The sequence below is a fragment of the Ranitomeya imitator genome, chromosome 1 (assembly GCF_032444005.1).
Source record: "Ranitomeya imitator isolate aRanImi1 chromosome 1, aRanImi1.pri, whole genome shotgun sequence".
NCBI lineage: Eukaryota > Metazoa > Chordata > Amphibia > Anura > Dendrobatidae > Ranitomeya > Ranitomeya imitator.
The window spans coordinates 69,876,225-69,889,311 of record NC_091282.1 but is presented as its reverse complement, the minus strand read 5'-3'; the positions used below and the strand labels follow the sequence as shown (position 1 = coordinate 69,889,311).

The 13,087-nt window shown below is 40.5% G+C and overlaps 1 protein-coding gene across 4 annotated transcripts in view; it reads left to right on the top strand.

Moving 5' to 3' along the window:
- Window positions 1-13,087, top strand: part of KIAA1328 (KIAA1328 ortholog) — a 182,899-nt gene that overhangs the window by 157,004 nt on the left and 12,808 nt on the right. For all 4 annotated transcript variants that reach the window (XM_069747407.1, XM_069747426.1, XM_069747417.1 and 1 more), the window contains one exon: window positions 4,671-4,767. In XM_069747407.1, coding sequence (XP_069603508.1) covers window positions 4,671-4,767 — 97 coding nt within the window. The remainder of the gene's footprint in view (window positions 1-4,670; window positions 4,768-13,087) is intronic.

The window sequence follows — 13,087 nt, the reverse complement described above, 5'->3', positions numbered from 1 at the left end:
AAGTGCCTTGGGGGCGTGTTCAAAGCACTGAGTGTACACGCCCCCAATGCAGTTCCTAGCTAATTTGCATATAGGTTGAACGGCCGATTTCTCAGTAATTATCGGATTACTACAGGACGGGATATCGTTTTTATTGTAATACTACGATGTAAGGAGTTGAATCGTCCTGACCAATCCCATTTAAAAACGCAGCAAAACATTTTTTTTTTGCATATAAAAAATTCTATTACTATGATGCTTCAGATTTTTTTTACCATGCTGCACGAATGTCGTAGCCCGCTTATCCTTCATGAAGGCTGTAAGGTGTCATTGCCTCCTTTGCTTCGTGCACCTTTTGTTGCTGGCACCATACAAATAAACACAATACAAAAAAAAGCTAAGAAATTGCAAAGATTTGATCTGGAAGTAAAGAAACAACCCGTGACGCCCGGCCAGACCGTCCTTGCATTAAAAAGGATTTTTTTGTTGTTGTTTTTTTGCGCTCGCTCCAAACAGTGCTGGCAGCCTGAACCCCAGCGGCAGGCGAGGTTAATCCCTTTCACTGCACAGCAACAAAAGCTCAGAGTCTGCAGACGACCGGTGTCCAGCAAAAATCAATTTCTAATTTGAAGCAAAATCCGTTTTGACTAACAGGGGTTCAGGCCCTATTACTGGGGCTGTATAGCGCGCTGACATTTCAGCGCTTTGTGTTGTGCTCATCGAATTCACACAGTCATTTTCCAGCTCTTCAGTCTGGGACGAGGCAGCGCCAATCAATGCTTCTCGGAAGATTGCGCCTTCTGCCAGTAAACTTTCTGAGCTGTATTTATATGAAGCCCCTTCACGGTATTAATGACAATATTCAGCATCGTCTTTTTTTTGCCGTAATTTTCTAAAATTGCTGGAAGAATTTTTACCAAGACTTCTTTTAAAAAACCATAAAAAGCTTGATCACAACATGTCCCCATACTGCCAAAGGCGACAACGAGAGGATGATTCTGCATTTATACTGCAAGATGATTGTGAATGGGCTTTCTTTAAATAAAAATAAAAAAACACTCATCGCGATCATCTTCCAGTATAAACAGGCCAGAGATCACCTGATTAAACGCTTGTTCATGGGGTTAAATGATCTTTTCTGCAGCGAAAAAGATCACTTTCTCGGTGGTCCATCGTCACTGAGAACTATTACAGATCAATTAGTGCGCATCATTTACTTTGCTCGCTCTTCCGCTCGTCCCGAATAACTATTTCATTCACGATGAACAAGCGTTTTTGGACACATCGTTCAGTCGCTCAACCAATTCACATTACACAGTTATCATGATGGAGGAGTTGTTGGCGTTAGAACCTGATGGATTATCGGCCGCTGTGAATGCGTCTTTGCTCTAGAGTTTCCAGTATAACGAAAGCGACACAGCGCTCGGAATACTCTGTTAGGGATGAGCGGACCTGTGGAAGGTTGGATTCGACTGATCTTTAGTCCAAAGTTTGGGTACCAGAACCGCATAGAAGTCAATGGGCACCTGACCAGTAGGTGATCCTTCTTCCTCTCCCAAAACGGACTTCCGGGAGAAGTCCTAATTCAGAGTTCAGCAATGGACACTAGGTGTCCAGTACGAACGCCGAATTTTACAGTTCTGGTTCGCTCACCTCTACTCCCTGCTCCTGTGGTCACTACTTTGCACAGACCTCCAACTTTAAAAGTTGTCCCGTTTATTCCGATCTTGAAAAGACAAGAAAAAGTAGCAATTTTTTTTTATTTACCGTATTTTAATTCTAAGCAGCACATCTAACCCTGATTAGTCTGTGTTGGACTCCCAAACAGAAATGGTGCCCCTGAATCTTTTTTTCCACCCATTACAATGTGTCTTTCATGGCCCCAATATAGTATAACACCACCAGACTCTGTATTACGCCCTCAGAAGCCAAGGCCAGAAGAGGTAGATTCAACAGGGGAAAAAAAAATTTTAATCCTCAACACTTCTTCCTCCTGGAGACTGATTCACTTCTGCTGGTGGCTGAAAACTGAAAAAAAAAACTGCGTTAAAAACTTTTGACATTTTTCTGGAAATTAAAAAAAAAAGTAAAATGCTGTTTGTAACGGCACTGTCACGCCGTAAGCGGCGATAAAGGGGCAGGACGGCGTACTGGGACCCGCACCTGTCCCTACTACTGTAATGGGACCCTGGCTTTCCCTTATCTCAGGGGTACCTATGATGGTTAGTAGACCTGAGCTGCCAGCGTATCCCTGTCTCCTGTGCAGACCCTATCAGTGGCCCCCTCTCCCCCCAAAGGAGGTGGACTGCCCCAGTGTAATAATACAACAAATAACAGGGTATACAGACAAGGTAACTAAAAGTCTGAAACTCACCAAATGCTCACACAACCACAGAGGGTATGCATAGAAGGGAAGAATAGGGGCAGTATTATAGTAGTTATATTCTTGTACATGGGGCAGTATTATAGTAGTTATATTCTTGTACATAGGAGCAGTATTATAGTAGTTATATTCTTGTACATAGGGGCAGTATTATAGTAGTTATATTCTTGTACATAGGAGGAGTATTATAGTAGTTATATTCTTGTACATAGGGGCAGTATTATAGTAGTTATATTCTTGTACATAGGGGCAGTATTATAGTAGTTATATTCTTGCACATAGGGGCAGTATTATAGTAGTTATATTCTTGTACATAGGAGCAGTATTATAGTAGTTATACTCTTGTACATAGGGGCCAGTATTATAGTAGTTATATTCTTGTACATAGGGGCAGTATTATAGTAGTTATATTCTTGTACATAGGAGCAGTATTATAGTAGTTATACTCTTGTACATAGGGGCCAGTATTATAGTAGTTATATTCTTGTACATAGGGGCAGTATTATAGTAGTTATATTCTTGTACATAGGGGCAGTATTATAGTAGTTATATTCTTGCACAGAGGGGCAGTATTATAGTAGTTATATTCTTGTACATAGGAGCAGTATTATAGTAGTTATACTCTTGTACATAGGGGCCAGTATTATAGTAGTTATATTCTTGTACATAGGGGCAGTATTATAGTAGTTATATTCTTGTACATAGGGGCAGTATTATAGTAGTTATACTCTTGTACATAGGGGCCAGTATTATAGTAGTTATATTCTTGTACATAGGAGCAGTATTATTGGCATTATATTCTTGTACATAGGAGGCAGTATTATAGTAGTTATATGCTTGTATATAGGGGCAGTATTATAGTAGTTATATTCTTGTACATAGGAGCAGTATTATAGTAGTTATATTCTTGTACATAGGGGCCAGTATTATAGTAGTTATATTCTTGTACATAGGAGCAGTATTATTGGCATTATATTCTTGTACATAGGAGGCAGTATTATAGTAGTTATATTCTTGTATATAGGGGCAGTATTATAGTAGTTATATTCTTGTACATAGGAGCAGTATTATAGTAGTTATATTCTTGTACATAGGGGCAGTATTATAGTAGTTATATTCTTGTACATAGGAGCAGTATTATAGTAGTTATATTCTTGTACATAGGAGCAGTATTATAGTAGTTATACTCTTGTACATAGGGGCCAGTATTATAGTAGTTATATTCTTGTACATAGGGGCCAGTATTATAGTAGTTATATTCTTGTACATAGGGGCCAGTATTATAGTAGTTATATTCTTGTACATAGGAGCAGTATTATTGGCATTATATTCTTGTACACAGGAGGCAGTATTATAGTAGTTATATTCTTGTATATAGGGGCAGTATTATAGTAGTTATATTCTTGTACATAGGAGCAGTATTATAGTAGTTATATTCTTGTACATAGGGGCAGTATTATAGTAGTTATATTCTTGTACATAGGAGGCAGTAGTATAGTAGTTATATTCTTGTACATAGGAGCAGTATTATAGTAGTTATATTCTTGTACATAGGAGCAGTATTATAGTAGTTATATTCTTGTACATAGAAGCAGTAGTATAGTAATGATATTCTTGTACATAGGAGCAGTATTATAGTAGTTATATTCTTGTACATAGGAGCAGTATTATAGTAGTTATATTCTTGTACATAGGAGCAGTATTATAGTAGTTATATTCTTGTACATGGGGGGCAGTATTATAGTAGTTATATTCTTGTACATAGGAGCAGTATTATAATAGTTATATTCTTGTACATAGAAGCAGTAGTATAGTAATGATATTCTTGTACATAGGGGGCAGTATTATAGTAGTTATATTCTTGAACATAGGAGCAGTATTATAGTAGTTATATTCTTGTACATAGGAGCAGTATTATAGTAGTTATATTCTTGAACATAGGAGGCAGTAGTATAGTAGTTATATTCTTGTACATAGGAGCAGTATTATAGTAGTTATATTCTTGTACATAGGGGGCAGTATTATAGTAGTTATATTCTTGTACATAGGAGGCAGTAGTATAGTAGTTATATTCTTGTACATAGGAGCAGTATTATAGTAGTTATATTCTTGTACATAGGAGCAGTATTATAGTAGTTATATTCTTGAACATAGGAGCAGTATTATAGTAGTTATATTCTTGTACATAGGAGCAGTATTATAGTAGTTATATTCTTGTACATAGGAGCAGTATTATAGTAGTTTTTTTCTTGTACATAGGGGGCAGTATTATGTTTTAATGTTATGTCTCCTCTACTTGTCCCAACAGAATGTAGAAAAGATGCCATTACCTCGCCTGTAGTGAAGAGTCCCAGCTCGGAGATGAAAACTGCAGGGATATCACTCGAGCACAGATACCCCTACAGGTAATGGTAAAGGCTGATTATATCCTGTATTCTGTACAGTCTTATAAACACAGTCTATTCGTTAAATATAATTAGAGAATATATCCCCTAAGTATACGATATCTGTACAGTCTGTATTTTAATACTCCACCTAAGACACTTCTTTAATATCGCTTTAATCAAACGTCCAAAACTAATGTTGCTACCAAAGAGAAGATGCCAGGTCCTTATTAGTGTAATGACATAATAACTGAGCTGTTTTTGTTGCATTTGCTGCCTCTTCCCTCATCCTGTCAATCATGGTTGGCGTTTGTTGCGGACCCTCGGCACGGGCTCCCTTTTACATGTCCTAGTCCAATTTAAAGGTAATTTGGGTCAAGGTCACCAAAATGTGGCATAATTTATACAGAGCGTGATGATGAGAAAGGTCTAGGACGTATATCAATATTCAGCGACTCCATCTCCAGAGTCGGCTTTTTCTGTCATCCATGAACGACTAGGTGGGGAGAAGGTGAGAGAAGGGGGTCTCTGCCTATAAATCTATTTGTTTATTGCCTGTCACTAGAAATCCTCCGTAATTGAAACTTACCTGAAATTGAGACGTTCTCCCCGTGTATGGAACAAAAAAAAAACCCTTCTTTTGAATATAAATTGAAAATCAAGTCCCGGTAATTGACAGGAACAGTTACCTCGATCCCATAATCCTGCCTTATTGGGATTGGCGTCTGAGGCCGTTTCCAGGCATTTGATATAAATTTAAATGCATTACATTTGAAATGGAGCATAATTATATTCAGGAATATTATTTCTTGCTGGTGGCAACTTTTTTTTTTTTGCCTCATGCCTATTTTCATCAATATTTCATTCCAAAACGGGATGAGAGACAAAATCCCCCGAAATTGAGACCGAATGAACCCTCTGCGGAGCAGCTAAATGCATTAAAACAGAGGCGGTCACAATCATTCTCCTCCGTCTGCATAGAGAGGGTTGTTAAAAGAGAATTGTTTCCTGGCTGAACATACTGTCGCGAGTGTTACAGCTGTATATATGGGGAGCAGTGAGACAGCCATTATAGTAACTGATGCAGTAAGTTTTGCACTAGTTGACCTTATAATGCAGCTCCTTTCTTACAAAGGTTCACATGTTTATGGGCCACATTGAGAAGTAAACGTGACCCAAAATGGTCAATTTATGGTGAAATAGTTTTTTCCACTTCCACATTATGGCCCCAACAGTTCTCACTGAAACATTCAGTTGTTTAGAAATTCTTTTGTAACCAATGCCATCAGTATATTTTGCAGCAATAAGGTTGCAAAGGTCTTGAGACAGTTCATTGGTTTTACCCCATCCTGAGATGTTTTTTTGTGTGGCATCTTGGTAGTGAGACACCTTTTTATAGTCCATCAATTGAACCAGCTGAAAAGGATTGCTTTCTAGTTAGAGATTTCAGCTGGTGTCATGACTTTTCCTGGCTTTTTGCACCTCTTTCCTCATGTTAATTTTTTTTTTTCTGTCATTTCTCGTTTTTACACATAATTTAAATTATGGACTTCTATGGTTTGATTTATTTTTCTGTGTGGATTGGATGGGTTTTTACTAACATCTGGTGAGCATTTCATATCAATAGCGCCTTTTAGAAATATATTTACTTACAAAATTGGTAAAATGTTCAATACTTATTTCATCCGCTGGATATTTAAATTATATATATATATTTATATTTATTATTATTATTATTATTATTATATATATTTTTTTTTTTTAACAAAATTTGCTATTTGATATCAATACATTTTTTTTCACAATTTTCCCTCTAAAGCTATTGTGTTGCTGGATGTAGAGTGAGTTAACTAACGGTCTGTCAGTGAGCTCAACCTGACGGAAGCATTTGTAATGGACCTCATAGGGAACTGTCAACTGAACTGATTGATGGCTCAATCAATGGTCGTCTCTTCCGACCTTTCCATGCATCGGTGCACTTATACTGCCGACCCGAAGGATCTGCAGCCTGATATCAGACATGCCAAGTCCTTATCTCCCACCTGGCATAATCCCGTACACGTTACTATTGGCCGAGTCAGCAAATGTTGTCGGGTTCATCTGATGTTTGGTACTAAGGGTAAGAGCTGCAATACACATTAGTCTGTCTCTTTTTCTGATCTCCTCTAAGCAGATTTCTCATCTCAGACCACCTAAAAGTGAAATGTGCTGTAAAACAGAGACGGTCAGTCCGTACAGGACCAATTCTATGTGGACTATCGGGATTATGTGCTCATGGTCTGTACTCTACCCTCAGATTTTCTACTTGTTATGTTTGGTCACTTTGCTAACAAATTTTGCTATTTTTGCTTCTCTTGTCCTAGAAGTCAGTGGAATATATTGATACGGTATATTGTGCACATTTCATTTAAGCACTAGTATTGTTATACGTCTGCTCAATTGATTTTTTTTTTTTTTGTTTAAATGTATATTTTTTTACTTAAAATCATTTTTGCAATTGGGCTTTATTAAAAAAAAATTGTGAGTTCTGTGATCATAAATCAGATTTCAGGAGGAATACGCAACAAGACACAATGTATGATGTCTGGAAAGTGCTGTATATAAACCAATAAACTAAAAATGGAAAGACGTAGTGTGCACATACCCTTGGTTTAATAATCTGTTCCTATTCTCAGCAGCCATCAATAGGCAGTGCAACAAAGAGACGCTATAGAAGGTACCCAGTGTGTCAACGGACCTTAAAGTGTAACCGTCGTTTTAATTATTATTTCACAAATCCATAGTACACCGGAAAATAGAAAGCTTTGTAAGATATCTTATCAGAGAAATCTACTTCTTTATCCTCCTAGACTGATCAGTCTTTTTCAAAATTCTCAATATCATAGGTAAAATCTGTATTCAGTGAAGACGGATTGTTACATTACTGATAAGGAGATGACAGTTGGTGCAGACAAGATTCTATGTAGACCAGAGGGGGAGGAGCTCCGCTTTTAGCTCCACCCTCCTCTCCTTTGCATAAAATCCTATCAGCACCACGTGCCATCTCCTATGTCAGTAATGTAACAATCTGTCTTCACTGAATACAGATTTTACCTGTGCATTGAAAATTTTGCACGTATTTACGTTGCACTTTGTGCAGTGTTAAATGACTGTCTATCAGCAACAAAGTTTGCTGGATATTTAATATCCAATTTAGCGGCTCCGACCACGCTTCAGATGCAAACAGATCAGTCAGTAATATATGGTTAAGTGGAACAAATCAAGCCAGACATGTCACTGGAAGGAAGGATCACCAAGGCCATCATGGTTGGAAGAACAGAAGGAACAAGGCGAAGGTGAAGACCAGCAACTCGATGGCTTGATACAATCAAGAGAATGGTGGAGAAGACCCTGGTGGACCTATCTAGGCTTGCACAATATTGATCTTCTATGGAGTGTTCATCCATGAAGTTGCCATGGCTCGAGATCAAGCTGAAGACCGTTAAATAATAATAGTGCATAGGCTGCCATCGTTCTCGATGATCGTGTAGGTAAACCACAAGATCATTTCACCTGATGAACGAGTGCATTGCTCGATTATCGGGTGATAAGCAGACTGCCAAGATTGCACAACTATCGTGAAACGAGTACTGAAAGGAGAACTGATCGTGCCGTGATTGTTCTGTGGAGTCTTTTGTAGAGGTCTCCATTACGGTGGGATGATGGTTGCTTTCATTATGTTAGTATAACAGATGCCAATGGCATCCATAGCTCTGTATATTTAGGTGATTGAGTCTTGAAAATCCGAAAACAAATCAGATAAGGATTGAAGAATAAATGACTGATGCCTTTCATCTAATGACTGAGGACTTGGTTGTTCTATGGCACCCAACTATTGCCCCAAATCCTGTCGTAACCTGCGATAATCGTGTGACTTTGCAATCATAGATCCTAATGAATGTTATACAAATCGGACTTGGGATTTAGCAGTAAAAAAAGCTTCTGGTTTGAGTGGCTAGCAAATTACCGTACATGTATATTTTGGTCTTGCAATGTGTTTGAATCTTGATATTTCGAGAATAAAGTTGAGCTGGCCATAAACATTGGACTTATGTCCGCCAATATTAACTGGTTTGGCCAACCGGTCTTGTGGTGATTGGGAGAGATGTCAATCAGGTATGCCAATCGCATTGTCCTCCGAGATATTAGCTGCCGGGCAGAGTGTAAGTCAACGGCTTTCTCATGGAGAACATAGGAGGGCTCATCAGAACTACTGCTTTTGGGAGAGAAGGCTGAGATGACTGTAGGCTGAATGATCGTTTGGCCACTTTAGTCTTGCGCTGGAGATGTTGGCCAAATAATTACTTTGGTCAACGCCTTTCATCTCCAACCATCTGTCGGCGACTGACCTCTCCTGAAATGTAGAGGATCTGCGTGTCAAGAGGCCACCATACGAAACAGGTGGTTGGCCGAATCTGCCAAAACTGACAGGTTTTGTCCGACTCAAAGTGTGACTCCAAGATCCGTATAGAATAGGTAAAAGCATTTACCCTGTTGCCTGCCCTGTTTATGTAGATTTATGCTTGAAATGATTAATAAATCAGCATCTTAGTTTTGCAGGAAGGAGTTTCCTCGTGTCTGCCAAATACCAAATTTCGTTTCACACTTGGCAACCTTCACGTAGAGGTAATTTATAGTTTCGAGGAATAGAGGAGGGAAAGAAAAAAAAAAAAAAAACAACTCTACAAACCATGAACTTTTCTTTAGTCCAACTTTTCCTTAAAGGTGGCTAAGAGGGGGGAGTGGGGGAGCCTGTGACATTTGCAGTCCTGACGCGGTGAAGGGGGAATGTCAGATTAAACTTGTTTCTTTATTTTATTATCGCTTCAGTGAAAAGTGCAAGTAGCCAGAATTGACCGGTGCGGCTCCATATGCAGGTGATAAAAGCCGGCATCGCTAAATTAATCTCCCACTTACTCCGGGAGCAGGTCGTTAATTGTCCTCTCTGCTTGCTGTCGATATAATGTGAAAATTTTCATTCCCCATTCAAGACAGGGGGAAGGTTGTAGCCGAAAATGTTAGCATTTGCATTTTTATTTGTTGATTTATATAAAGGACAGCCTCTCCCGGCAATCCATCACTGCAGTGACACCCCGAATATGAATAATGTATTGTGGATTTGGTGGTTACAATCTGTAATAAGCGCCGGGGACTCGGGCAGAATCTTAACTAACCCGGCAAATGTAATATTTATCGACTCATAAACTTTATTGCTTTCGAGGTTCAATAATACTGACCATAGGACATTAATATCACTTATCCCGGTTTTATTTAGGGCAGTTCTGCAAAATAACCAGTCTATTTAACGCTTACTAGAAAATAATTTAAATTTACAGCATCCGGCGAGCGACACCGAAAAGCGTTTAATTGTCGAAAGAGCAGGCAGAATCGCCTTCCTGCCGCCCGGGCACCGCACGGGTTTCCTAACATTTCTTCATTAGACTTGAATGAGTTTTAATGTACTGAGAATGTGTCAGAGAGGTTTTATGTGGATTCTCCTCCCTCCCCAGTTTTGTTAGCATTGTGAATCTCAATAAAACATTTTTGTTTGCAATGCATCATAATAGATCTCTGTAGATTATAAACAATGTCTTGGAAGTCATGCTGGCAGCAGTCAACTTTGTCAGGATAATATAGTGGAAGTCCCCCTTACTGCGCCAAAACAGTCGAGACATGGACTTAACGAGACCCGTCAAGTAGAGGTGAGCAAAAAGATGTGCAGCACCATGGTCCACTGGCCATGTTGGTAGTTTGTGGCCACTAGACCCTATTCTTCCTGCCAGCATATTCTTTTTCTGATTAGTAGGTCTAGTGCAACATTACACATACATAGCGCAGCAATGATTATGTTGTACCTGGCTTACTATTGGAAAAGGCGCCAGAGGATGCCGGTAGGTTGGAGGAGGTTCTCAGGAGCTGCAGTGATGATGTTGTACGGGCCTAATATTGGAAGAAGCATCAGAGGATTCCGGCAGGTTGGAGGAGGTTATCAGAAGTGGCAATGATGATGTTATACCGGGCCTACTATTGGAAGAGGTGCCAGAGGATGCTGGCAGGTTGGAGAAGGTTCTCAGAAGCAGCAATGATGATGTTGTACCAGGCCTACTATTGGAAGAGGTGCCAGATGATGCTGGCAGGTTGGAGGAGATTCTCATAAGCGGCAATGATGATGTAACGGGCTCTACTATTGGAAGAGGCGCCAGAAGATTCCGGCAGGTTGGAGGAGGTTATCAGAAGTGGCAATGATGATGTTGTACCGGGCCCTACTATTGGAAGAGGCGCCAGAGGATGCTGGCAGGTTGGAGGAGGTTCTCAGAAGCCGCAATGATGATGTAACTGGCTCTACTATTGGAAGAGGCACCAGAGGATGCTGGCAGGTTGGAGGAGGTTCTCAGAAGCGGCAATGATGATGTAACTGGCTCTACTATTGGAAGAGGCGACAGAGGATGCTGGCAGGTTGGAGGAGGTTCTCAGAAGCGGCAATGATGATGTAACTGGCTCTACTATTGGAAGAGGCGCCAGAGGATGCTGGCAGGTTGGAGGAGGTTCTCAGAAGCAGCAATGATGATGTAACTGGCTCTACTATTGGAAGAGGCGCCAGAGGATGCTGGCAGGTTGGAGAAGGTTCTCAGAAGCAGCAATGATGATGTTATATCGGGCCTACTATTGGAAGAGGCGACAGAGGATGCTGGCAGGTTGGAGGAGGTTCTCAGAAGCAGCAATGATGTATTGATCCTGTAATATTTTTACTCTACTCCTAAGGTTTCTTGTAGGATCTGGCATAGACTTCAGCAGCATGTCCTAAAGAGTTTGTGCGCTACTTGGACAGCCCATTCTCAATTACGATATTCTTCAGTGTAAAGTAATAACAGCCTGTACTTGCCTCCGTTGCCATTCCAGCAATGCGGGGGCTCATGTGACATCAGCTGTCGGGCTCACATGACATAATAATCAGCGGCTGCTAGTGGGGTGCTTTACATAACTTGCATTCGGATGACGTCTGAGAGCTGCACTAGCTCTCGCTGTTTCCAGTTGTCAGTTTTATTCGAAGGCTGTGATAGTGAAGTAGCTCACTGGTGGCCACTGCTCACGCGACATATAACGTCATGTGAGCTCCTGCTCAGACATCGGCACCATAGGTGAGCACAGGCCGTTATTGTGGCCGAGTAGTGGAAAACCCCTTTTAAGTCCTATCCGTTGCTTGGTTCAGCCTCCGTGAATCTGACTTTTTTGCAGCACATCCCACAGATCCATCACAATGAGTCTATTTGGACACAAGTCATCACCCAAGTCTTTATTCCTCACTATTGCTGAACAGATTTTGCAGTGTAGCAGGGGCATTATCCAGCTAGAAGAGACACTTCTATTAAGGAAAATCTCTGCTATGACTGGCCCATACAATGACTAGGTAGGTGTTGTGTGTAACACTGACATGTCCAGACACAAGGTTTCCCTGGAGTACTTTGCCGTATCACACCGCCTCCGCCGTTATTTTCCCTTAGAGCATCCTGGTGCCATCGCCTTCTTCCATCGTCCAGTTCTGGTTCTTAAGTACCCATTGTAGGTGCATTCGATGATTTACAGGGGTCAGCATGGACACTCTGAGTTGCCTACGACTACCCAATGGTATTTACAGAAAGCGGTGATCCTCTGTGTGTTCTGATAAATTAATGTCCTAGCCAGAAGGATAAGACCAGAGCAGATAACCTCTCCTCCCCCATCGCATCATGTTCATCCATGACCCCGTCACCAGTTGCCTTCCTTGGATACTTTTGGTAGCTACTAGTCACTGCATATTGGGAACCTCCCAAAAAAACAGAACAGTCATCTGACCATCACAACTTGGCCGTTGTTTCTCAAATCCTTATGATTGCTTGTTTTTTCTACTACCTACACATCCATTTCAATAACTGATTGTTCTCTTGCTTCCTAATGAATCCTATCTCCGATAGACGCCATTGTCACACAGTAGTTGTTACTCCACCTAAAAGAAAGATCTGCTTTGGTCGTCTCTCCGGGTGGTAAAGCACTGAGATCCGGCATGCACTGAAACTACAGTTACCATGTAGCATGTACATCACTGCGCCGAGTTGTCAAGTGATAAGTTTAGCTCTTACATCTATAAATATTAGTCTCGAGGTGTACAGGACTCTCACAGATCTGATCATCTGCACCTTGTGTTTCTACGTTATTCATTGATGTAGCGTATATCCAGGAGAGCAGGACAGGCGAGTGTGGTCTGTATGTTACTGCATGATAAGTCACAGTAGAGAGGTCACAGCCCCTGATGATGTGGGAGGGA